The sequence below is a fragment of the Platalea leucorodia genome, assembly GCF_965183815.1.
Source record: "Platalea leucorodia genome assembly, chromosome: W".
Lineage (NCBI taxonomy): Eukaryota > Metazoa > Chordata > Aves > Pelecaniformes > Threskiornithidae > Platalea > Platalea leucorodia.
This window is the reverse complement of record NC_138859.1, coordinates 34,244,171-34,270,270: the sequence shown is the minus strand read 5'-3', so window position 1 is coordinate 34,270,270 and position 26,100 is coordinate 34,244,171. Positions and strand designations below refer to the sequence as shown.

The following is a 26,100-nucleotide window of genomic DNA, read 5'->3' as shown; positions in this document are numbered from 1 at the left end:
AACAAGCGATAGGACGAGAGGAAACGGCCCCAAGTTGCGCCAGGGGAGGTTTAGATTGGGTATTAGGAAAAATTTCTTCACCGAAAGGGTTGTCGAGCATTGGGACAGGCCGCAGAGGCAAGTGGTTGAGTTACCATCCCTGGAGGTATTTAAAAGACGTGTAGACATGGTGCTCAGGGACGTGGTTGAGTGGTGGACCTGGCAGCGTTAGGTTAACGGTTGGACTCGATGATCTTAAAGGTCTTTTCCAACCTAAACGATCCTATGCTTCTTGACCGGCTGCCAAGGGTCCACCCAGCTGCCCCTCTTCCACAGGACAGGGGGAGAAAAGAGGATGAAAAAGTTCCTTCTGGAAATATCCACCTGCCAGATCCACAGGCAGCAGGGAAATATCGGCCCTCATAGTGCTGCGCTTTGGAGCTGTAGCTAGAAGGGCGTTGATAACACACCCATGTTTCAGCAGCGCTCCCACAGCATGGAGGCTGTCTCTCCAACCACCCCACCCCCAAAGTCCAGTAAGCTGGGGGTGGGCAAGAGGTTGGGAGGGGACAGAGCCAGGACAGCTGACCCAAAGTGACAGAGAGAGCTATTCCACTGTGCTATGGAAGCACCACAGCTGCCACTCAGAGCGACTCTTTTCTCCTACCGCCTCCCTCCTCACCAGAAAAGGGATATCGACGCGGCCTTATCACACGGCCATCGATAAAGCGCTCCAACAGGAGTTGGATGCTCCCAACACATTGCGCTGTGCCGAAACCACCCTCGCACGGCACGCCTGTAGCGTCACATACAGTATTTTCTAAAGTTTTAGCAGCAGCCCACGCTGGCTTTATGTACATTTGCGTACCACTTCCAAAAAGCTAAGCGCCTGCTTCCTGCAAGACGCAGGAGACTGCCAAGCGGTTCCAGCGTCACGCTTCAAGTGACTGGGCAAATCGCTATCTATCTACAGAACACTGTTAGCAGACTGAAACATTCCACATACTTACACTCCGGGGAGACACCGTTTTAACTTGCAGAACTATTCCCCTCAGTAAGACGCACCAGACAGAGGTGATATCCCCATGCTAAGTCTTTATTGTGCAACTGCTGCTCAAAGCTTTTATTACCTTCCACAGGCACACGTCACAAAAAATTAGACATCAACAGTGGCTAGACTGACGGGCAACAGACGAAATCCATTCGGTGGCGATTTGTACACGTGCAGCAACTCCTGTGGTGCAAAAATCTTAGCCAGGCGGCCAGCCCAACTGACGGCCACCCAGAATACGTAGATGTACGTGACAGACAGGCTGCCCACCCTCGGGCCCTTCGTCCGCAACCGTCCGGAATCCATTGGTCAGGCCCAGGTGAGCAGCACGCTTCTTGCCAACAATCACTAGATGCCCAAGAAGCTGGAGAAGGAAGTACAAAACCATAAATAAATAAAATCAAAAGCCACACGCAAAGAGGGGAGAGGGCAGGGAGGGAAGGCATGAGAGCAGAGAACCACCCAGAGAAACCAGTGTGCCAATTCCTAGCAATTCAACCATTGCGCTTCAAATTACTGTCTGTCCGCCTGCAACTGACATTTTCCAAGCAAAGCTACAAAGACCAAGTAGGCACACTGTGGGGGGGCGGGGGAAAGAGCCACGCAATTTTTTTCAGGCTCGACGGCAACGGACTACAAAACGGCCACAGAAGCTAAGCTCGTCTCCGGGTTCAAGCCCCCATTATACCTTTGGGCAACATAAGCCATTCGGGCGGAAAAGAAACTTTAGGCTGTCTTTGCATGGGTTGACAAAGCCTTTGAACTTGACTTTCAGAGCTAAAAGCAAAGCACCCGGCACCTCTCAACCAGCTTTGCCCTTCCTCAGCCCTGACCTGCCAAAAACCCCAAGCCCTCTTCTCCGCATTAGAAGAAGTACTGCTGCTCTTACTCCAAACCATGACAACAGGCATCAGACTGCGCCCCAAAACAACACCGCATTTTGCACCAGAAGTACATACCCAGGGACAAGCATTGCTTTATATCACTACTTTTAGTCAAAAAGCTCAATCCCGTTGCAAGCTAGAGGCAAAGGATTATAGCGCCAGAAAACCCCAAACAGCCTACTGTGCCCTATCAAGGGGGAAAGGGGGGGATGGGAAAGAGTCCAGTAAATTCGGAACTAATTACAGGTACAGTTTAGCGTACAGAACGCTTCCACGGTACTTACAGATTCGCCAGAATCTTCTGCTTCAGATAACCTGATAATTGGCTCCTTCGGCATGACCAGGACAAGCGTCGGAGCTTGGGGTGAAAGATCGTGGAACGCGAGGCGCTGGAGGAAGAGTATAAAACAGTTAAAACGCAATTGGCTTCAGAGAAAGGTAATAGCTTCAGCAAATCAGTATGCCCCACTGAACTCGTACAGAAGCAGATCACCAGATACCCCAAACACAAGCCGAAACGCTGATTTCTCTTACGCGATGTTAGTACTTTCTATTAACTCATTACGGACACTGCTCAGACGTTCGCTGTTTACATACATACGCGCGTGCGTACGCACACCGGGAAGCCCCGAGGAGACTGACTGCGTGTGCTTAATCTAAGGTTTCAAGACTATCCTCCTACACGAGGCAGGACCACTCCCACCCCTCGGCAGCAGCAGCAGCAGCAAACTTTGCACGACTTGCGGTGCCAAAGGGATATCACGCGGCAAACGTCTGCGGCTGCCGCCAAGTGCGTTACCGTCAGAGGCCCTCCTCTGCGCGCGCGCACGCACGACACGGTGGGGCTGGGAACCGAGGCGAGCCGGACAGCACCAGCAACCCAGTACGCGCCGCGGCAGCCGGGGAAGGGGAGGGGGGGGCACCGAAGAAGCGCGATGTTTTAGGGATGGTGCAGTAGAGAGCGCCACAACCCAGAAAGGCCCCGCCCGTCCCCCGTCCCTCCTTCCCTCCCTCCTTCCCTCCAGCCACCCGCAGCAACGCCGCCACCCGCCCTGCCGCGCTCCCGGGCACCGCGCAACGGGTCCTCGGCTCAGGGTGCCTGCGAGCGCGGGGGGAGGGGCGAGGGGGGGAAGGGAAGGGGACGGGAGGGGAGGGCAGGGAAAGGGAACCGCGCACAGAGCAAAGCCGCGGCTACCTCCTCGTCCTCGTCGATGACGTTGGCGGGGAAGCGCCTTGCCGATGACCTTTCCGAAGACAGAAGCGGCGCCACCGGGCCGGGCGGCCCGCGCCCCGAGAATCTCGTCAGCCACGACAACGCCCCTTGTCGCCCCCGCGCTTCCTCCACTCGGCCAGGCCCTCCGCGGCGCCCATTGGGCCGCCAGATCGCCGCCGGCCGATCCCGCGTCTCGACTGGCTGTCTCGTCTGTCGTTTTCGCTTGTCCTCGCCCCCTCGGCGGGTCCGCCCTCGCCGACCTGGTGCTTACCGGGGCTCGGGGAGTTTGCGTGCCCTCGGGGCGCGGAGGGATCCGGCCTGGGGGTGGAGGGATCTGTGCCGTGTAGTGCTGCGACCCCGTGGGCGGGCAACGAGGTCTCAGAAGAGGCTGTTGTAGCTAGAAGGACTATTTATTGTTATTTATTACCGCATCGAGTCCGCCCCAAACGTGCTTGTAGCTTTTTGGTGCTGCTCCCTCCAGTCAAACGACTGCTTTTGCCAGGGCAGGGCAGGGCAGGGCAGGCCAGGCCTTAACTTTTCAGAACGTTTCGCAGAACCAACAGAAGCTGCTCGAAATTGTTCCCTGAAAGCCCCGCTTCAATTGCAGACGTTTCTAAGCTGCACGCCTCCTGGGAGAAAATAAAATACAAAGCGTGTGTTCGGCACTGGTGGCTCGAGGGCTGGAGGGCAGATCAAGCTAGGATTTGCGCTAAGCTGGGTAGGAGGCTTTTAGAAAAACAGGCGGTGCCCCCAAAGCCGCCCAAGGGTGGTCTGTGGTGCCCTGCACCCCCGGGGACAGCGAGCAATTCGATTGGGCTACACAACTGTGTTGTAACATATATAAACCCTGCTTGCCTCTATATCGGGCCAAGGATATCCTTAGCCTTCTTTGCGGCAAGGGCACGTTGTCGGCTCACGTTCAACTTGGTGTCCACCGGGAGCCCCCCACGTCCTTTTCTGCAAAGCTGCTTTCCAGCCGGTCGGCCTCCAGCATATACTGGTGCATGGGGTTGTTCCTCCCCAGGTGCAGGACCTTGCGCTTCCCCTTGTTGAACCCCACGAGGCTCCTGCCTGCCCGTTTCTCCAGCCTGTCGAGGGCCCTCTGGACGGCAGCGCAACCCCCTGGTGTATCAGCCGCTCCTCCCAGTTTTGTATCATCAGCAAACTCGCTGAGGGGCCTGTCTGTCTGTCTGCCTGCCTACCCATCATCCGGATCGTTAATTAGGATGTTGAACAGGATCGGGCCCAGCATTGACCCCCGGGGTCCACCGCTCGTTCCTGGCCTCCAACTAGACTTCATGCCACTGATCACCACCCGCTGGGCCCAGCTGTTCAGCCAGATTTCAACCCACCCCACTGTCCGCTCATCCAGCCCCTACTTCATCAGCTTCTCTACGAGGATCTTACGGGAGACGGTGTCAAAAGCCTTCCTGAAGGCTAGGTACACACTATCCGCTGCTCCATCTTTCTTATAAGCCCCCTTCAAGTATTGAAAGGCCGCAATAAGGTCTCCCCGGAGCCTTCTCTTCTCCTCAGCCTTTCGTCATAGGAGAGGTGTTCCAGCCCTCTGACCATTTTCGTGGCCCTCCTCTGGACCCGCTCTAACAGGTCCACGTCTGTCTTGTACTGGGGACCCCAGAGCTGGGCGCAGGACTCCAGGTGGGCTCTCACGAGAGCGGAGTAGAGGGGGAGAATCACCTCCCTCGACCTGCTGGCCACACTCCCGTTTACGCGGCCCAGGATTCGATTGGCTTTCTGGCCTGCAAGCGCACACTGCCAGCTCGTATCCAATTTTTCGTCCACCGGTACCCCCGAGCCCTTCTCTGCAGGACTGCTCTCAACCCATTCATCACCCAGTCTGTACTGATATCGGGGACTGCCCCGACCCAGGCGCAGGACCTTGCCCTTGGCCTTGTGGAACTTCACGAGGATCGCACGGGCCCACTTCTCCAGCCCGTCAAGGCCCCTCTGGATGGCATCCCTTCCCTCTAGAGTATCAGCTGCACCACTCAGCTTAGCGTCGTCCGCAAACTTGCAGAGGGCGCGCTCAATCCCACTAGCTGTGTCATTGATGAAGATATTAAACGGTATTAAACGGTACAGGGAGACCTCATCGCTCTCTACAACTACCTGAAAGGAGGTCGTAGCGAGGTGGGGCTCGGTCTCTTTTCCCAAGAAACAAGCGATAGGACGAGAGGAAACGGCCCCAAGTTGCGCCAGGGGAGGTTTAGATTGGGTATTAGGAAAAATTTCTTCACCGAAAGGGTTGTCGAGCATTGGGGCAGGCCGCAGAGGCAAGTGGTTGAGTTACCATCCCTGGAGGTATTTAAAAGACGTGTAGACGTGGTGCTCAGGGACGCGGTTGAGTGGTGGACCTGGCAGCGTTAGGTTAACGGTTGGACTCGATGATCTTAAAGGTCTTTTCCAACCTAAACGATCCTATGCTTCTTGACCGGCTGCCAAGGGTCCACCCAGCTGCCCCTCTTCCACAGGACAGGGGGAGAAAAGAGGATGAAAAAGTTCCTTCTGGAAATATCCACCTGCCAGATCCACAGGCAGCAGGGAAATATCGGCCCTCATAGTGCTGCGCTTTGGAGCTGTAGCTAGAAGGGCGTTGATAACACACCCATGTTTCAGCAGCGCTCCCACAGCATGGAGGCTGTCTCTCCAACCACCCCACCCCCAAAGTCCAGTAAGCTGGGGGTGGGCAAGAGGTTGGGAGGGGACAGAGCCAGGACAGCTGACCCAAAGTGACAGAGAGAGCTATTCCACTGTGCTATGGAAGCACCACAGCTGCCACTCAGAGCGACTGTTTTCTCCTACCGCCTCCCTCCTCACCAGAAAAGGGATATCGACGCGGCCTTATCACACGGCCATCGATAAAGCGCTCCAACAGGAGTTGGATGCTCCCAACACATTGCGCTGTGCCGAAACCACCCTCGCACGGCACGCCTGTAGCGTCACATACAGTATTTTCTAAAGTTTTAGCAGCAGCCCACGCTGGCTTTATGTACATTTGCGTACCACTTCCAAAAAGCTAAGCGCCTGCTTCCTGCAAGACGCAGGAGACTGCCAAGCGGTTCCAGCGTCACGCTTCAAGTGACTGGGCAAATCGCTATCTATCTACAGAACACCGTTAGCAGACTGAAACATTCCACATACTTACACTCCGGGGAGACACCGTTTTAACTTGCAGAACTATTCCCCTCAGTAAGACGCACCAGACAGAGGTGATATCCCCATGCTAAGTCTTTATTGTGCAACTGCTGCTCAAAGCTTTTATTACCTTCCACAGGCACACGTCACAAAAAATTAGACATCAACAGTGGCTAGACTGACGGGCAACAGACGAAATCCATTCGGTGGCAATTTGTACACGTGCAGCAACTCCTGTGGTGCAAAAATCTTAGCCAGGCGGCCAGCCCAACTGACGGCCACCCAGAATACGTAGATGTACGTGACAGACAGGCTGCCCACCCTCGGGCCCTTCGTCCGCAACCGTCCGGAATCCATTGGTCAGGCCCAGGTGAGCAGCACGCTTCTTGCCAACAATCACTAGATGCCCAAGAAGCTGGAGAAGGAAGTACAAAACCATAAATAAATAAAATCAAAAGCCACACGCAAAGAGGGGAGAGGGCAGGGAGGGAAGGCATGAGAGCAGAGAACCACCCAGAGAAACCAGTTCGCCAATTCCTAGCAATTCAACCATTGCGCTTCAAATTACTGTCTGTCCGCCTGCAACTGACATTTTCCAAGCAAAGCTACAAAGACCAAGTAGGCACACTGTGGGGGGGCGGGGGAAAGAGCCACGCAATTTTTTTCAGGCTCGACGGCAACGGACTACAAAACGGCCACAGAAGCTAAGCTCGTCTCCGGGTTCAAGCCCCCATTATACCTTCGGGCAACATAAGCCATTCGGGCGGAAAAGAAACTTTAGGCTGTCTTTGCATGGGTTGACAAAGCCTTTGAACTTGACTTTCAGAGCTAAGAGCAAAGCACCCGGCACCTCTCAACCAGCTTTGCCCTTCCTCAGCCCTGACCTGCCAAAAACCCCAAGCCCTCTTCTCCGCATTAGAAGTACTGCTGCTCTTACTCCAAACCATGACAATAGGCATCAGACTGCGCCCCAAAACAACACCGCATTTTGCACCAGAAGTACATACCCAGGGACGAGCATTGCTTTATATCACTACTTTTAGTCAAAAAGCTCAATCCCGTTGCAAGCTAGAGGCAAAGGATTATAGCGCCAGAAAACCCCAAACAGCCTACTGTGCCCTATCAAGGGGGAAAGGGGGGGATGGGAAAGAGTCCAGTAAATTCGGAACTAATTACAGGTACAGTTTAGCGTACAGAACGCTTCCACGGTACTTACAGATTCGCCAGAATCTTCTGCTTCAGATAACCTGATAATTGGCTCCTTCGGCATGACCAGGACAAGCGTCGGAGCTTGGGGTGAAAGATCGTGGAACGCGAGGCGCTGGAGGAAGAGTATAAAACAGTTAAAACGCAATTGGCTTCAGAGAAAGGTAATAGCTTCAGCAAATCAGTATGCCCCACTGAACTCGTACAGAAGCAGATCACCAGATACCCCAAACACAAGCCGAAACGCTGATTTCTCTTACGCGATGTTAGTACTTTCTATTAACTCATTACGGTCACTGCTCAGACGTTCGCTGTTTACATACATACGCGCGTGCGTACGCACACCGGGAAGCCCCGAGGAGACTGACTGCGTGTGCTTAATCTAAGGTTTCAAGACTATCCTCCTACACGAGGCAGGACCACTCCCACCCCTCGGCAGCAGCAGCAGCAGCAAACTTTGCACGACTTGCGGTGCCAAAGGGATATCACGCGGCAAACGTCTGCGGCTGCCGCCAAGTGCGTTACCGTCAGAGGCCCTCCTCTGCGCGCGCGCACGCACGACACGGTGGGGCTGGGAACCGAGGCGAGCCGGACAGCACCAGCAACCCAGTACGCGCCGCGGCAGCCGGGGAAGGGGAGGGGGGGGCACCGAAGAAGCGCGATGTTTTAGGGATGGTGCAGTAGAGAGCGCCACAACCCAGAAAGGCCCCGCCCGTCCCCCGTCCCTCCTTCCCTCCCTCCTTCCCTCCAGCCACCCGCAGCAACGCCGCCACCCGCCCTGCCGCGCTCCCGGGCACCGCGCAACGGGTCCTCGGCTCAGGGTGCCTGCGAGCGCGGGGGGAGGGGCGAGGGGGGGAAGGGAAGGGGACGGGAGGGGAGGGCAGGGAAAGGGAACCGCGCACAGAGCAAAGCCGCGGCTACCTCCTCGTCCTCGTCGATGACGTTGGCGGGGAAGCGCCTTGCCGATGACCTTTCCGAAGACAGAAGCGGCGCCACCGGGCCGGGCGGCCCGCGCCCCAAGAATCTCGTCAGCCACGACAACGCCCCTTGTCGCCCCCGCGCTTCCTCCACTCGGCCAGGCCCTCCGCGGCGCCCATTGGGCCGCCAGATCGCCGCCGGCCGATCCCGCGTCTCGACTGGCTGTCTCGTCTGTCGTTTTCGCTTGTCCTCGCCCCCTCGGCGGGTCCGCCCTCGCCGACCTGGTGCTTACCGGGGCTCGGGGAGTTTGCGTGCCCTCGGGGCGCGGAGGGATCCGGCCTGGGGGTGGAGGGATCTGTGCCGTGTAGTGCTGCGACCCCGTGGGCGGGCAACGAGGTCTCAGAAGAGGCTGTTGTAGCTAGAAGGACTATTTATTGTTATTTATTACCGCATCGAGTCCGCCCCAAACGTGCTTGTGGCTTTTTGGTGCTGCTCCCTCCAGTCAAACGACTGCTTTTGCCAGGGCAGGGCAGGGCAGGCCAGGCCAGGCCAGGCCTTAACTTTTCAGAACGTTTCGCAGAACCAACAGAAGCTGCTCGAAATTGTTCCCTGAAAGCCCCGCTTCAATTGCAGACGTTTCTAAGCTGCACGCCTCCTGGGAGAAAATAAAATACAAAGCGTGTGTTCGGCACTGGTGGCTCGAGGGCTGGAGGGCAGATCAAGCTAGGATTTGCGCTAAGCTGGGTAGGAGGCTTTTAGAAAAACAGGCGGTGCCCCCAAAGCCGCCCAAGGGTGGTCTGTGGTGCCCTGCACCCCCGGGGACAGCGAGCAATTCGATTGGGCTACACAACTGTGTTGTAACATATATAAACCCTGCTTGCCTCTATATCGGGCCAAGGATATCCTTAGCCTTCTTTGCGGCAAGGGCACGTTGTCGGCTCACGTTCAACTTGGTGTCCACCGGGAGCCCCCCACGTCCTTTTCTGCAAAGCTGCTTTCCAGCCGGTCGGCCTCCAGCATATACTGGTGCATGGGGTTGTTCCTCCCCAGGTGCAGGACCTTGCGCTTCCCCTTGTTGAACCCCACGAGGCTCCTGCCTGCCCGTTTCTCCAGCCTGTCGAGGGCCCTCTGGACGGCAGCGCAACCCCCTGGTGTATCAGCCGCTCCTCCCAGTTTTGTATCATCAGCAAACTCGCTGAGGGGCCTGTCTGTCTGTCTGCCTGCCTACCCATCATCCGGATCGTTAATTAGGATGTTGAACAGGATCGGGCCCAGCATTGACCCCCGGGGTCCACCGCTCGTTCCTGGCCTCCAACTAGACTTCATGCCACTGATCACCACCCGCTGGGCCCAGCTGTTCAGCCAGATTTCAACCCACCCCACTGTCCGCTCATCCAGCCCCTACTTCATCAGCTTCTCTACGAGGATCTTACGGGAGACGGTGTCAAAAGCCTTCCTGAAGCCTAGGTAGACACTATCCGCTGCTCCATCTTTCTTATAAGCCCCCTTCAAGTATTGAAAGGCCGCAATAAGGTCTCCCCGGAGCCTTCTCTTCTCCTCAGCCTTTCGTCATAGGAGAGGTGTTCCAGCCCTCTGACCATTTTCGTGGCCCTCCTCTGGACCCGCTCTAACAGGTCCACATCTGTCTTGTACTGGGGACCCCAGAGCTGGGCGCAGGACTCCAGGTGGGCTCTCACGAGAGCAGAGTAGAGGGGGAGAATCACCTCCCTCGACCTGCTGGCCACGCTCCTGTTTACGCGGCCCAGGATTCGATTGGCTTTCTGGCCTGCAAGCGCACACTGCCAGCTCGTATCCAATTTTTCGTCCACCGGTACCCCCGAGCCCTTCTCTGCAGGACTGCTCTCAACCCATTCATCACCCAGTCTGTACTGATATCGGGGACTGCCCTGACCCAGGCGCAGGACCTTGCCCTTGGCCTTGTGGAACTTCACGAGGATCGCACGGGCCCACTTCTCCAGCCCGTCAAGGCCCCTCTGGATGGCATCCCTTCCCTCTAGAGTATCAGCTGCACCACTCAGCTTGGCGTCGTCCGCAACCTCGCAGAGGGCGCGCTCAATCCCACTAGCTATGTCATTGATGAAGATATTAAACGGTATTAAACGGTACAGGGAGACCTCATCGCTCTCTACAACTACCTGAAAGGAGGTCGTAGCGAGGTGGGGCTCGGTCTCTTTTCCCAAGTAACAAGCGATAGGACGAGAGGAAACGGCCCCAAGTTGCGCCAGGGGAGGTTTAGATTGCGTATTAGGAAAAATTTCTTCACCGAAAGGGTTGTCGAGCATTGGGGCAGGCCGCAGAGGCAAGTGGTTGAGTTACCATCCCTGGAGGTATTTAAAAGACGTGTAGACATGGTGCTCAGGGACGTGGTTGAGTGGTGGACCTGGCAGCGTTAGGTTAACGGTTGGACTCGATGATCTTAAAGGTCTTTTCCAACCTAAACGATCCTATGCTTCTTGACCGGCTGCCAAGGGTCCACCCAGCTGCCCCTCTTCCACAGGACAGGGGGAGAAAAGAGGATGAAAAAGTTCCTTCTGGAAATATCCACCTGCCAGATCCACAGGCAGCAGGGAAATATCGGCCCTCATAGTGCTGCGCTTTGGAGCTGTAGCTAGAAGGGCGTTGATAACACACCCATGTTTCAGCAGCGCTCCCACAGCATGGAGGCTGTCTCTCCAACCACCCCACCCCCAAAGTCCAGTAAGCTGGGGGTGGGCAAGAGGTTGGGAGGGGACAGAGCCAGGACAGCTGACCCAAAGTGACAGAGAGCGCTATTCCACTGTGCTATGGAAGCACCACAGCTGCCACTCAGAGCGACTGTTTTCTCCTACCGCCTCCCTCACCAGAAAAGGGATATCGACGCGGCCTTATCACACGGCCATCGATAAAGCGCTCCAACAGGAGTTGGATGCTCCCAACACATTGCGCTGTGCCGAAACCACCCTCGCACGGCACGCCTGTAGCGTCACATACAGTATTTTCTAAAGTTTTAGCAGCAGCCCACGCTGGCTTTATGTACATTTGCGTACCACTTCCAAAAAGCTAAGCGCCTGCTTCCTGCAAGACGCAGGAGACTGCCAAGCGGTTCCAGCGTCACGCTTCAAGTGACTGGGCAAATCGCTATCTATCTACAGAACACTGTTAGCAGACTGAAACATTCCACATACTTACACTCCGGGGAGACACCGTTTTAACTTGCAGAACTATTCCCCTCAGTAAGACGCACCAGACAGAGGTGATATCCCCATGCTAAGTCTTTATTGTGCAACTGCTGCTCAAAGCTTTTATTACCTTCCACAGGCACACGTCACAAAAAATTAGACATCAACAGTGGCTAGACTGACGGGCAACAGACGAAATCCATTCGGTGGCGATTTGTACACGTGCAGCAACTCCTGTGGTGCAAAAATCTTAGCCAGGCGGCCAGCCCAACTGACGGCCACCCAGAATACGTAGATGTACGTGACAGACAGGCTGCCCACCCTCGGGCCCTTCGTCCGCAACCGTCCGGAATCCATTGGTCAGGCCCAGGTGAGCAGCACGCTTCTTGCCAACAATCACTAGATGCCCAAGAAGCTGGAGAAGGAAGTACAAAACCATAAATAAATAAAATCAAAAGCCACACGCAAAGAGGGGAGAGGGCAGGGAGGGAAGGCATGAGAGCAGAGAACCACCCAGAGAAACCAGTGTGCCAATTCCTAGCAATTCAACCATTGCGCTTCAAATTACTGTCTGTCCGCCTGCAACTGACATTTTCCAAGCAAAGCTACAAAGACCAAGTAGGCACACTGTGGGGGGGCGGGGGAAAGAGCCACGCAATTTTTTTCAGGCTCGACGGCAACGGACTACAAAACGGCCACAGAAGCTAAGCTCGTCTCCGGGTTCAAGCCCCCATTATACCTTTGGGCAACATAAGCCATTCGGGCGGAAAAGAAACTTTAGGCTGTCTTTGCATGGGTTGACAAAGCCTTTGAACTTGACTTTCAGAGCTAAAAGCAAAGCACCCGGCACCTCTCAACCAGCTTTGCCCTTCCTCAGCCCTGACCTGCCAAAAACCCCAAGCCCTCTTCTCCGCATTAGAAGAAGTACTGCTGCTCTTACTCCAAACCATGACAACAGGCATCAGACTGCGCCCCAAAACAACACCGCATTTTGCACCAGAAGTACATACCCAGGGACAAGCATTGCTTTATATCACTACTTTTAGTCAAAAAGCTCAATCCCGTTGCAAGCTAGAGGCAAAGGATTATAGCGCCAGAAAACCCCAAACAGCCTACTGTGCCCTATCAAGGGGGAAAGGGGGGGATGGGAAAGAGTCCAGTAAATTCGGAACTAATTACAGGTACAGTTTAGCGTACAGAACGCTTCCACGGTACTTACAGATTCGCCAGAATCTTCTGCTTCAGATAACCTGATAATTGGCTCCTTCGGCATGACCAGGACAAGCGTCGGAGCTTGGGGTGAAAGATCGTGGAACGCGAGGCGCTGGAGGAAGAGTATAAAACAGTTAAAACGCAATTGGCTTCAGAGAAAGGTAATAGCTTCAGCAAATCAGTATGCCCCACTGAACTCGTACAGAAGCAGATCACCAGATACCCCAAACACAAGCCGAAACGCTGATTTCTCTTACGCGATGTTAGTACTTTCTATTAACTCATTACGGTCACTGCTCAGACGTTCGCTGTTTACATACATACGCGCGTGCGTACGCACACCGGGAAGCCCCGAGGAGACTGACTGCGTGTGCTTAATCTAAGGTTTCAAGACTATCCTCCTACACGAGGCAGGACCACTCCCACCCCTCGGCAGCAGCAGCAGCAGCAAACTTTGCACGACTTGCGGTGCCAAAGGGATATCACGCGGCAAACGTCTGCGGCTGCCGCCAAGTGCGTTACCGTCAGAGGCCCTCCTCTGCGCGCGCGCACGCACGACACGGTGGGGCTGGGAACCGAGGCGAGCCGGACAGCACCAGCAACCCAGTACGCGCCGCGGCAGCCGGGGAAGGGGGGGGGGGGGGCACCGAAGAAGCGCGATGTTTTAGGGATGGTGCAGTAGAGAGCGCCACAACCCAGAAAGGCCCCGCCCGTCCCCCGTCCCTCCTTCCCTCCCTCCTTCCCTCCAGCCACCCGCAGCAACGCCGCCACCCGCCCTGCCGCGCTCCCGGGCACCGCGCAACGGGTCCTCGGCTCAGGGTGCCTGCGAGCGCGGGGGGAGGGGCGAGGGGGGGAAGGGAAGGGGACGGGAGGGGAGGGCAGGGAAAGGGAACCGCGCACAGAGCAAAGCCGCGGCTACCTCCTCGTCCTCGTCGATGACGTTGGCGGGGAAGCGCCTTGCCGATGACCTTTCCGAAGACAGAAGCGGCGCCACCGGGCCGGGCGGCCCGCGCCCCGAGAATCTCGTCAGCCACGACAACGCCCCTTGTCGCCCCCGCGCTTCCTCCACTCGGCCAGGCCCTCCGCGGCGCCCATTGGGCCGCCAGATCGCCGCCGGCCGATCCCGCGTCTCGACTGGCTGTCTCGTCTGTCGTTTTCGCTTGTCCTCGCCCCCTCGGCGGGTCCGCCCTCGCCGACCTGGTGCTTACCGGGGCTCGGGGAGTTTGCGTGCCCTCGGGGCGCGGAGGGATCCGGCCTGGGGGTGGAGGGATCTGTGCCGTGTAGTGCTGCGACCCCGTGGGCGGGCAACGAGGTCTCAGAAGAGGCTGTTGTAGCTAGAAGGACTATTTATTGTTATTTATTACCGCATCGAGTCCGCCCCAAACGTGCTTGTAGCTTTTTGGTGCTGCTCCCTCCAGTCAAACGACTGCTTTTGCCAGGGCAGGGCAGGGCAGGGCAGGCCAGGCCTTAACTTTTCAGAACGTTTCGCAGAACCAACAGAAGCTGCTCGAAATTGTTCCCTGAAAGCCCCGCTTCAATTGCAGACGTTTCTAAGCTGCACGCCTCCTGGGAGAAAATAAAATACAAAGCGTGTGTTCGGCACTGGTGGCTCGAGGGCTGGAGGGCAGATCAAGCTAGGATTTGCGCTAAGCTGGGTAGGAGGCTTTTAGAAAAACAGGCGGTGCCCCCAAAGCCGCCCAAGGGTGGTCTGTGGTGCCCTGCACCCCCGGGGACAGCGAGCAATTCGATTGGGCTACACAACTGTGTTGTAACATATATAAACCCTGCTTGCCTCTATATCGGGCCAAGGATATCCTTAGCCTTCTTTGCGGCAAGGGCACGTTGTCGGCTCACGTTCAACTTGGTGTCCACCGGGAGCCCCCCACGTCCTTTTCTGCAAAGCTGCTTTCCAGCCGGTCGGCCTCCAGCATATACTGGTGCATGGGGTTGTTCCTCCCCAGGTGCAGGACCTTGCGCTTCCCCTTGTTGAACCCCACGAGGCTCCTGCCTGCCCGTTTCTCCAGCCTGTCGAGGGCCCTCTGGACGGCAGCGCAACCCCCTGGTGTATCAGCCGCTCCTCCCAGTTTTGTATCATCAGCAAACTCGCTGAGGGGCCTGTCTGTCTGTCTGCCTGCCTACCCATCATCCGGATCGTTAATTAGGATGTTGAACAGGATCGGGCCCAGCATTGACCCCCGGGGTCCACCGCTCGTTCCTGGCCTCCAACTAGACTTCATGCCACTGATCACCACCCGCTGGGCCCAGCTGTTCAGCCAGATTTCAACCCACCCCACTGTCCGCTCATCCAGCCCCTACTTCATCAGCTTCTCTACGAGGATCTTACGGGAGACGGTGTCAAAAGCCTTCCTGAAGGCTAGGTACACACTATCCGCTGCTCCATCTTTCTTATAAGCCCCCTTCAAGTATTGAAAGGCCGCAATAAGGTCTCCCCGGAGCCTTCTCTTCTCCTCAGCCTTTCGTCATAGGAGAGGTGTTCCAGCCCTCTGACCATTTTCGTGGCCCTCCTCTGGACCCGCTCTAACAGGTCCACGTCTGTCTTGTACTGGGGACCCCAGAGCTGGGCGCAGGACTCCAGGTGGGCTCTCACGAGAGCGGAGTAGAGGGGGAGAATCACCTCCCTCGACCTGCTGGCCACACTCCCGTTTACGCGGCCCAGGATTCGATTGGCTTTCTGGCCTGCAAGCGCACACTGCCAGCTCGTATCCAATTTTTCGTCCACCGGTACCCCCGAGCCCTTCTCTGCAGGACTGCTCTCAACCCATTCATCACCCAGTCTGTACTGATATCGGGGACTGCCCCGACCCAGGCGCAGGACCTTGCCCTTGGCCTTGTGGAACTTCACGAGGATCGCACGGGCCCACTTCTCCAGCCCGTCAAGGCCCCTCTGGATGGCATCCCTTCCCTCTAGAGTATCAGCTGCACCACTCAGCTTAGCGTCGTCCGCAAACTTGCAGAGGGCGCGCTCAATCCCACTAGCTGTGTCATTGATGAAGATATTAAACGGTATTAAACGGTACAGGGAGACCTCATCGCTCTCTACAACTACCTGAAAGGAGGTCGTAGCGAGGTGGGGCTCGGTCTCTTTTCCCAAGAAACAAGCGATAGGACGAGAGGAAACGGCCCCAAGTTGCGCCAGGGGAGGTTTAGATTGGGTATTAGGAAAAATTTCTTCACCGAAAGGGTTGTCGAGCATTGGGGCAGGCCGCAGAGGCAAGTGGTTGAGTTACCATCCCTGGAGGTATTTAAAAGACGTGTAGACGTGGTGCTCAGGGACGCGGTTGAGTGGTGGACCTGGCAGCGTTAGGTTAACGGTTGGACTCGATGATCTTAAAGGTCTTTTCCAACCTAAACGATCCTATGCTTCTTGACCGGCTGCCAAGGGTCCACCCAGCTGCCCCTCTTCCACAGGACAGGGGGAGAAAAGAGGATGAAAAAGTTCCTTCTGGAAATATCCACCTGCCAGATCCACAGGCAGCAGGGAAATATCGGCCCTCATAGTGCTGCGCTTTGGAGCTGTAGCTAGAAGGGCGTTGATAACACACCCATGTTTCAGCAGCGCTCCCACAGCATGGAGGCTGTCTCTCCAACCACCCCACCCCCAAAGTCCAGTAAGCTGGGGGTGGGCAAGAGGTTGGGAGGGGACAGAGCCAGGACAGCTGACCCAAAGTGACAGAGAGAGCTATTCCACTGTGCTATGGAAGCACCACAGCTGCCACTCAGAGCGACTGTTTTCTCCTACCGCCTCCCTCCTCACCAGAAAAGGGATATCGACGCGGCCTTATCACACGGCCATCGATAAAGCGCTCCAACAGGAGTTGGATGCTCCCAACACATTGCGCTGTGCCGAAACCACCCTCGCACGGCACGCCTGTAGCGTCACATACAGTATTTTCTAAAGTTTTAGCAGCAGCCCACGCTGGCTTTATGTACATTTGCGTACCACTTCCAAAAAGCTAAGCGCCTGCTTCCTGCAAGACGCAGGAGACTGCCAAGCGGTTCCAGCGTCACGCTTCAAGTGACTGGGCAAATCGCTATCTATCTACAGAACACCGTTAGCAGACTGAAACATTCCACATACTTACACTCCGGGGAGACACCGTTTTAACTTGCAGAACTATTCCCCTCAGTAAGACGCACCAGACAGAGGTGATATCCCCATGCTAAGTCTTTATTGTGCAACTGCTGCTCAAAGCTTTTATTACCTTCCACAGGCACACGTCACAAAAAATTAGACATCAACAGTGGCTAGACTGACGGGCAACAGACGAAATCCATTCGGTGGCAATTTGTACACGTGCAGCAACTCCTGTGGTGCAAAAATCTTAGCCAGGCGGCCAGCCCAACTGACGGCCACCCAGAATACGTAGATGTACGTGACAGACAGGCTGCCCACCCTCGGGCCCTTCGTCCGCAACCGTCCGGAATCCATTGGTCAGGCCCAGGTGAGCAGCACGCTTCTTGCCAACAATCACTAGATGCCCAAGAAGCTGGAGAAGGAAGTACAAAACCATAAATAAATAAAATCAAAAGCCACACGCAAAGAGGGGAGAGGGCAGGGAGGGAAGGCATGAGAGCAGAGAACCACCCAGAGAAACCAGTTCGCCAATTCCTAGCAATTCAACCATTGCGCTTCAAATTACTGTCTGTCCGCCTGCAACTGACATTTTCCAAGCAAAGCTACAAAGACCAAGTAGGCACACTGTGGGGGGGCGGGGGAAAGAGCCACGCAATTTTTTTCAGGCTCGACGGCAACGGACTACAAAACGGCCACAGAAGCTAAGCTCGTCTCCGGGTTCAAGCCCCCATTATACCTTCGGGCAACATAAGCCATTCGGGCGGAAAAGAAACTTTAGGCTGTCTTTGCATGGGTTGACAAAGCCTTTGAACTTGACTTTCAGAGCTAAGAGCAAAGCACCCGGCACCTCTCAACCAGCTTTGCCCTTCCTCAGCCCTGACCTGCCAAAAACCCCAAGCCCTCTTCTCCGCATTAGAAGTACTGCTGCTCTTACTCCAAACCATGACAATAGGCATCAGACTGCGCCCCAAAACAACACCGCATTTTGCACCAGAAGTACATACCCAGGGACGAGCATTGCTTTATATCACTACTTTTAGTCAAAAAGCTCAATCCCGTTGCAAGCTAGAGGCAAAGGATTATAGCGCCAGAAAACCCCAAACAGCCTACTGTGCCCTATCAAGGGGGAAAGGGGGGGATGGGAAAGAGTCCAGTAAATTCGGAACTAATTACAGGTACAGTTTAGCGTACAGAACACTTCCACGGTACTTACAGATTCGCCAGAATCTTCTGCTTCAGATAACCTGATAATTGGCTCCTTCGGCATGACCAGGACAAGCGTCGGAGCTTGGGGTGAAAGATCGTGGAACGCGAGGCGCTGGAGGAAGAGTATAAAACAGTTAAAACGCAATTGGCTTCAGAGAAAGGTAATAGCTTCAGCAAATCAGTATGCCCCACTGAACTCGTACAGAAGCAGATCACCAGATACCCCAAACACAAGCCGAAACGCTGATTTCTCTTACGCGATGTTAGTACTTTCTATTAACTCATTACGGACACTGCTCAGACGTTCGCTGTTTACATACATACGCGCGTGCGTACGCACACCGGGAAGCCCCGAGGAGACTGACTGCGTGTGCTTAATCTAAGGTTTCAAGACTATCCTCCTACACGAGGCAGGACCACTCCCACCCCTCGGCAGCAGCAGCAGCAGCAAACTTTGCACGACTTGCGGTGCCAAAGGGATATCACGCGGCAAACGTCTGCGGCTGCCGCCAAGTGCGTTACCGTCAGAGGCCCTCCTCTGCGCGCGCGCACGCACGACACGGTGGGGCTGGGAACCGAGGCGAGCCGGACAGCACCAGCAACCCAGTACGCGCCGCGGCAGCCGGGGAAGGGGGGGGGGGGCACCGAAGAAGCGCGATGTTTTAGGGATGGTGCAGTAGAGAGCGCCACAACCCAGAAAGGCCCCGCCCGTCCCCCGTCCCTCCTTCCCTCCCTCCTTCCCTCCAGCCACCCGCAGCAACGCCGCCACCCGCCCTGCCGCGCTCCCGGGCACCGCGCAACGGGTCCTCGGCTCAGGGTGCCTGCGAGCGCGGGGGGAGGGGCGAGGGGGGGAAGGGAAGGGGACGGGAGGGGAGGGCAGGGAAAGGGAACCGCGCACAGAGCAAAGCCGCGGCTACCTCCTCGTCCTCGTCGATGACGTTGGCGGGGAAGCGCCTTGCCGATGACCTTTCCGAAGACAGAAGCGGCGCCACCGGGCCGGGCGGCCCGCGCCCCGAGAATCTCGTCAGCCACGACAACGCCCCTTGTCGCCCCCGCGCTTCCTCCACTCGGCCAGGCCCTCCGCGGCGCCCATTGGGCCGCCAGATCGCCGCCGGCCGATCCCGCGTCTCGACTGGCTGTCTCGTCTGTCGTTTTCGCTTGTCCTCGCCCCCTCGGCGGGTCCGCCCTCGCCGACCTGGTGCTTACCGGGGCTCGGGGAGTTTGCGTGCCCTCGGGGCGCGGAGGGATCCGGCCTGGGGGTGGAGGGATCTGTGCCGTGTAGTGCTGCGACCCCGTGGGCGGGCAACGAGGTCTCAGAAGAGGCTGTTGTAGCTAGAAGGACTATCTATTGTTATTTATTACCGCATCGAGTCCGCCCCAAACGTGCTTGTGGCTTTTTGGTGCTGCTCCCTCCAGTCAAACGACTGCTTTTGCCAGGGCAGGGCAGGCCAGGCCTTAACTTTTCAGAACGTTTCGCAGAACCAACAGAAGCTGCTCGAAATTGTTCCCTGAAAGCCCCGCTTCAATTGCAGACGTTTCTAAGCTGCACGCCTCCTGGGAGAAAATAAAATACAAAGCGTGTGTTCGGCACTGGTGGCTCGAGGGCTGGAGGGCAGATCAAGCTAGGATTTGCGCTAAGCTGGGTAGGAGGCTTTTAGAAAAACAGGCGGTGCCCCCAAAGCCGCCCAAGGGTGGTCTGTGGTGCCCTGCACCCCCGGGGACAGCGAGCAATTCGATTGGGCTACACAACTGTGTTGTAACATATATAAACCCTGCTTGCCTCTATATCGGGCCAAGGATATCCTTAGCCTTCTTTGCGGCAAGGGCACGTTGTCGGCTCACGTTCAACTTGGTGTCCACCGGGAGCCCCCCACGTCCTTTTCTGCAAAGCTGCTTTCCAGCCGGTCGGCCTCCAGCATATACTGGTGCATGGGGTTGTTCCTCCCCAGGTGCAGGACCTTGCGCTTCCCCTTGTTGAACCCCACGAGGCTCCTGCCTGCCCGTTTCTCCAGCCTGTCGAGGGCCCTCTGGACGGCAGCGCAACCCCCTGGTGTATCAGCCGCTCCTCCCAGTTTTGTATCATCAGCAAACTCGCTGAGGGGCCTGTCTGTCTGTCTGCCTGCCTACCCATCATCCGGATCGTTAATTAGGATGTTGAACAGGATCGGGCCCAGCATTGACCCCCGGGGTCCACCGCTCGTTCCTGGCCTCCAACTAGACTTCATGCCACTGATCACCACCCGCTGGGCCCAGCTGTTCAGCCAGATTTCAACCCACCCCACTGTCCGCTCATCCAGCCCCTACTTCATCAGCTTCTCTACGAGGATCTTACGGGAGACGGTGTCAAAAGCCTTCCTGAAGGCTAGGTACACACTATCCGCTGCTCCATCTTTCTTATAAGCCCCCTTCAAGTATTGAAAGGCCGCAATAAGGTCTCCCCGGAGCCTTCTCTTCTCCTCAGCCTTTCGTCATAGGAGAGGTGTTCCAGCCCTCTGACCATTTTCGTGGCCCTCCTCTGGACCCGCTCTAACAGGTCCACGTCTGTCTTGTACTGGGGACCCCAGAGCTGGGCGCAGGACTCCAGGTGGGCTCTCACGAGAGCGGAGTAGAGGGGGAGAATCACCTCCCTCGACCTGCTGGCCACGCTCCCGTTTACGCGGCCCAGGATTCGATTGGCTTTCTGGCCTGCAAGCGCACACTGCCAGCTCGTATCCAATTTTTCGTCCACCGGTACCCCCGAGCCCTTCTCTGCAGGACTGCTCTCAACCCATTCATCACCCAGTCTGTACTGATATCGGGGACTGCCCCGACCCAGGCGCAGGACCTTGCCCTTGGCCTTGTGGAACTTCACGAGGATCGCACGGGCCCACTTCTCCAGCCCGTCAAGGCCCCTCTGGATGGCATCCCTTCCCTCTAGAGTATCAGCTGCACCACTCAGCTTAGCGTCGTCCGCAACCTCGCAGAGGGCGCGCTCAATCCCACTAGCTGTGTCATTGATGAAGATATTAAACGGTATTAAACGGTACAGGGAGACCTCATCGCTCTCTACAACTACCTGAAAGGAGGTCGTAGCGAGGTGGGGCTCGGTCTCTTTTCCCAAGAAACAAGCGATAGGACGAGAGGAAACGGCCCCAAGTTGCGCCAGGGGAGGTTTAGATTGGGTATTAGGAAAAATTTCTTCACCGAAAGGGTTGTCGAGCATTGGGGCAGGCCGCAGAGGCAAGTGGTTGAGTTACCATCCCTGGAGGTATTTAAAAGACGTGTAGACGTGGTGCTCAGGGACGCGGTTGAGTGGTGGACCTGGCAGCGTTAGGTTAACGGTTGGACTCGATGATCTTAAAGGTCTTTTCCAACCTAAACGATCCTATGCTTCTTGACCGGCTGCCAAGGGTCCACCCAGCTGCCCCTCTTCCACAGGACAGGGGGAGAAAAGAGGATGAAAAAGTTCCTTCTGGAAATATCCACCTGCCAGATCCACAGGCAGCAGGGAAATATCGGCCCTCATAGTGCTGCGCTTTGGAGCTGTAGCTAGAAGGGCGTTGATAACACACCCATGTTTCAGCAGCGCTCCCACAGCATGGAGGCTGTCTCTCCAACCACCCCACCCCCAAAGTCCAGTAAGCTGGGGGTGGGCAAGAGGTTGGGAGGGGACAGAGCCAGGACAGCTGACCCAAAGTGACAGAGAGAGCTATTCCACTGTGCTATGGAAGCACCACAGCTGCCACTCAGAGCGACTGTTTTCTCCTACCGCCTCCCTCCTCACCAGAAAAGGGATATCGACGCGGCCTTATCACACGGCCATCGATAAAGCGCTCCAACAGGAGTTGGATGCTCCCAACACATTGCGCTGTGCCGAAACCACCCTCGCACGGCACGCCTGTAGCGTCACATACAGTATTTTCTAAAGTTTTAGCAGCAGCCCACGCTGGCTTTATGTACATTTGCGTACCACTTCCAAAAAGCTAAGCGCCTGCTTCCTGCAAGACGCAGGAGACTGCCAAGCGGTTCCAGCGTCACGCTTCAAGTGACTGGGCAAATCGCTATCTATCTACAGAACACCGTTAGCAGACTGAAACATTCCACATACTTACACTCCGGGGAGACACCGTTTTAACTTGCAGAACTATTCCCCTCAGTAAGACGCACCAGACAGAGGTGATATCCCCATGCTAAGTCTTTATTGTGCAACTGCTGCTCAAAGCTTTTATTACCTTCCACAGGCACACGTCACAAAAAATTAGACATCAACAGTGGCTAGACTGACGGGCAACAGACGAAATCCATTCGGTGGCAATTTGTACACGTGCAGCAACTCCTGTGGTGCAAAAATCTTAGCCAGGCGGCCAGCCCAACTGACGGCCACCCAGAATACGTAGATGTACGTGACAGACAGGCTGCCCACCCTCGGGCCCTTCGTCCGCAACCGTCCGGAATCCATTGGTCAGGCCCAGGTGAGCAGCACGCTTCTTGCCAACAATCACTAGATGCCCAAGAAGCTGGAGAAGGAAGTACAAAACCATAAATAAATAAAATCAAAAGCCACACGCAAAGAGGGGAGAGGGCAGGGAGGGAAGGCATGAGAGCAGAGAACCACCCAGAGAAACCAGTTCGCCAATTCCTAGCAATTCAACCATTGCGCTTCAAATTACTGTCTGTCCGCCTGCAACTGACATTTTCCAAGCAAAGCTACAAAGACCAAGTAGGCACACTGTGGGGGGGCGGGGGAAAGAGCCACGCAATTTTTTTCAGGCTCGACGGCAACGGACTACAAAACGGCCACAGAAGCTAAGCTCGTCTCCGGGTTCAAGCCCCCATTATACCTTCGGGCAACATAAGCCATTCGGGCGGAAAAGAAACTTTAGGCTGTCTTTGCATGGGTTGACAAAGCCTTTGAACTTGACTTTCAGAGCTAAGAGCAAAGCACCCGGCACCTCTCAACCAGCTTTGCCCTTCCTCAGCCCTGACCTGCCAAAAACCCCAAGCCCTCTTCTCCGCATTAGAAGTACTGCTGCTCTTACTCCAAACCATGACAATAGGCATCAGACTGCGCCCCAAAACAACACCGCATTTTGCACCAGAAGTACATACCCAGGGACGAGCATTGCTTTATATCACTACTTTTAGTCAAAAAGCTCAATCCCGTTGCAAGCTAGAGGCAAAGGATTATAGCGCCAGAAAACCCCAAACAGCCTACTGTGCCCTATCAAGGGGGAAAGGGGGGGATGGGAAAGAGTCCAGTAAATTCGGAACTAATTACAGGTACAGTTTAGCGTACAGAACGCTTCCACGGTACTTACAGATTCGCCAGAATCTTCTGCTTCAGATAACCTGATAATTGGCTCCTTCGGCATGACCAGGACAAGCGTCGGAGCTTGGGGTGAAAGATCGTGGAACGCGAGGCGCTGGAGGAAGAGTATAAAACAGTTAAAACGCAATTGGCTTCAGAGAAAGGTAATAGCTTCAGCAAATCAGTATGCCCCACTGAACTCGTACAGAAGCAGATCACCAGATACCCCAAACACAAGCCGAAACGCTGATTTCTCTTACGCGATGTTAGTACTTTCTATTAACTCATTACGGACACTGCTCAGACGTTCGCTGTTTACATACATACGCGCGTGCGTACGCACACCGGGAAGCCCCGAGGAGACTGACTGCGTGTGCTTAATCTAAGGTTTCAAGACTATCCTCCTACACGAGGCAGGACCACTCCCACCCCTCGGCAGCAGCAGCAGCAGCAAACTTTGCACGACTTGCGGTGCCAAAGGGATATCACGCGGCAAACGTCTGCGGCTGCCGCCAAGTGCGTTACCGTCAGAGGCCCTCCTCTGCGCGCGCGCACGCACGACACGGTGGGGCTGGGAACCGAGGCGAGCCGGACAGCACCAGCAACCCAGTACGCGCCGCGGCAGCCGGGGAAGGGGGGGGGGGGGCACCGAAGAAGCGCGATGTTTTAGGGATGGTGCAGTAGAGAGCGCCACAACCCAGAAAGGCCCCGCCCGTCCCCCGTCCCTCCTTCCCTCCCTCCTTCCCTCCAGCCACCCGCAGCAACGCCGCCACCCGCCCTGCCGCGCTCCCGGGCACCGCGCAACGGGTCCTCGGCTCAGGGTGCCTGCGAGCGCGGGGGGAGGGGCGAGGGGGGGAAGGGAAGGGGACGGGAGGGGAGGGCAGGGAAAGGGAACCGCGCACAGAGCAAAGCCGCGGCTACCTCCTCGTCCTCGTCGATGACGTTGGCGGGGAAGCGCCTTGCCGATGACCTTTCCGAAGACAGAAGCGGCGCCACCGGGCCGGGCGGCCCGCGCCCCGAGAATCTCGTCAGCCACGACAACGCCCCTTGTCGCCCCCGCGCTTCCTCCACTCGGCCAGGCCCTCCGCGGCGCCCATTGGGCCGCCAGATCGCCGCCGGCCGATCCCGCGTCTCGACTGGCTGTCTCGTCTGTCGTTTTCGCTTGTCCTCGCCCCCTCGGCGGGTCCGCCCTCGCCGACCTGGTGCTTACCGGGGCTCGGGGAGTTTGCGTGCCCTCGGGGCGCGGAGGGATCCGGCCTGGGGGTGGAGGGATCTGTGCCGTGTAGTGCTGCGACCCCGTGGGCGGGCAACGAGGTCTCAGAAGAGGCTGTTGTAGCTAGAAGGACTATCTATTGTTATTTATTACCGCATCGAGTCCGCCCCAAACGTGCTTGTGGCTTTTTGGTGCTGCTCCCTCCAGTCAAACGACTGCTTTTGCCAGGGCAGGGCAGGGCAGGCCAGGCCAGGCCAGGCCTTAACTTTTCAGAACGTTTCGCAGAACCAACAGAAGCTGCTCGAAATTGTTCCCTGAAAGCCCCGCTTCAATTGCAGACGTTTCTAAGCTGCACGCCTCCTGGGAGAAAATAAAATACAAAGCGTGTGTTCGGCACTGGTGGCTCGAGGGCTGGAGGGCAGATCAAGCTAGGATTTGCGCTAAGCTGGGTAGGAGGCTTTTAGAAAAACAGGCGGTGCCCCCAAAGCCGCCCAAGGGTGGTCTGTGGTGCCCTGCACCCCCGGGGACAGCGAGCAATTCGATTGGGCTACACAACTGTGTTGTAACATATATAAACCCTGCTTGCCTCTATATCGGGCCAAGGATATCCTTAGCCTTCTTTGCGGCAAGGGCACGTTGTCGGCTCACGTTCAACTTGGTGTCCACCGGGAGCCCCCCACGTCCTTTTCTGCAAAGCTGCTTTCCAGCCGGTCGGCCTCCAGCATATACTGGTGCATGGGGTTGTTCCTCCCCAGGTGCAGGACCTTGCGCTTCCCCTTGTTGAACCCCACGAGGCTCCTGCCTGCCCGTTTCTCCAGCCTGTCGAGGGCCCTCTGGACGGCAGCGCAACCCCCTGGTGTATCAGCCGCTCCTCCCAGTTTTGTATCATCAGCAAACTCGCTGAGGGGCCTGTCTGTCTGTCTGCCTGCCTACCCATCATCCGGATCGTTAATTAGGATGTTGAACAGGATCGGGCCCAGCATTGACCCCCGGGGTCCACCGCTCGTTCCTGGCCTCCAACTAGACTTCATGCCACTGATCACCACCCGCTGGGCCCAGCTGTTCAGCCAGATTTCAACCCACCCCACTGTCCGCTCATCCAGCCCCTACTTCATCAGCTTCTCTACGAGGATCTTACGGGAGACGGTGTCAAAAGCCTTCCTGAAGGCTAGGTACACACTATCCGCTGCTCCATCTTTCTTATAAGCCCCCTTCAAGTATTGAAAGGCCGCAATAAGGTCTCCCCGGAGCCTTCTCTTCTCCTCAGCCTTTCGTCATAGGAGAGGTGTTCCAGCCCTCTGACCATTTTCGTGGCCCTCCTCTGGACCCGCTCTAACAGGTCCACGTCTGTCTTGTACTGGGGACCCCAGAGCTGGGCGCAGGACTCCAGGTGGGCTCTCACGAGAGCGGAGTAGAGGGGGAGAATCACCTCCCTCGACCTGCTGGCCACGCTCCCGTTTACGCGGCCCAGGATTCGATTGGCTTTCTGGCCTGCAAGCG

General features: G+C 56.4%; 3 protein-coding genes across 3 annotated transcripts; all 3 read right to left on the bottom strand.

Moving 5' to 3' along the window:
* Positions 1-1,229: 1,229 nt before the first annotated feature.
* Positions 1,230-3,349, bottom strand: LOC309601935 (adenosine 5'-monophosphoramidase HINT1-like; the record flags this gene model as incomplete). Its single annotated transcript, XM_082335194.1, has 3 exons — positions 1,230-1,394; positions 2,199-2,303; positions 3,110-3,349. Coding segments are annotated over 3 exons (510 nt in total), but the record flags the coding sequence as incomplete, so codon positions are not given.
* An 8,487-nt stretch (positions 3,350-11,836) lies between these two features.
* On the bottom strand, positions 11,837-13,957 carry LOC309601934 (adenosine 5'-monophosphoramidase HINT1-like; the record flags this gene model as incomplete). The annotated part of the gene is made up of 3 exons (XM_082335193.1): positions 11,837-12,001; positions 12,806-12,910; positions 13,718-13,957. Coding segments are annotated over 3 exons (510 nt in total), but the record flags the coding sequence as incomplete, so codon positions are not given.
* Positions 13,958-22,256: 8,299 nt separating this feature from the next.
* LOC309601932 (adenosine 5'-monophosphoramidase HINT1-like) lies at positions 22,257-24,548 on the bottom strand (the record flags this gene model as incomplete). The annotated part of the gene is made up of 3 exons (XM_082335186.1): positions 22,257-22,596; positions 23,398-23,502; positions 24,309-24,548. Coding segments are annotated over 3 exons (510 nt in total), but the record flags the coding sequence as incomplete, so codon positions are not given.
* Positions 24,549-26,100: the final 1,552 nt, after the last annotated feature.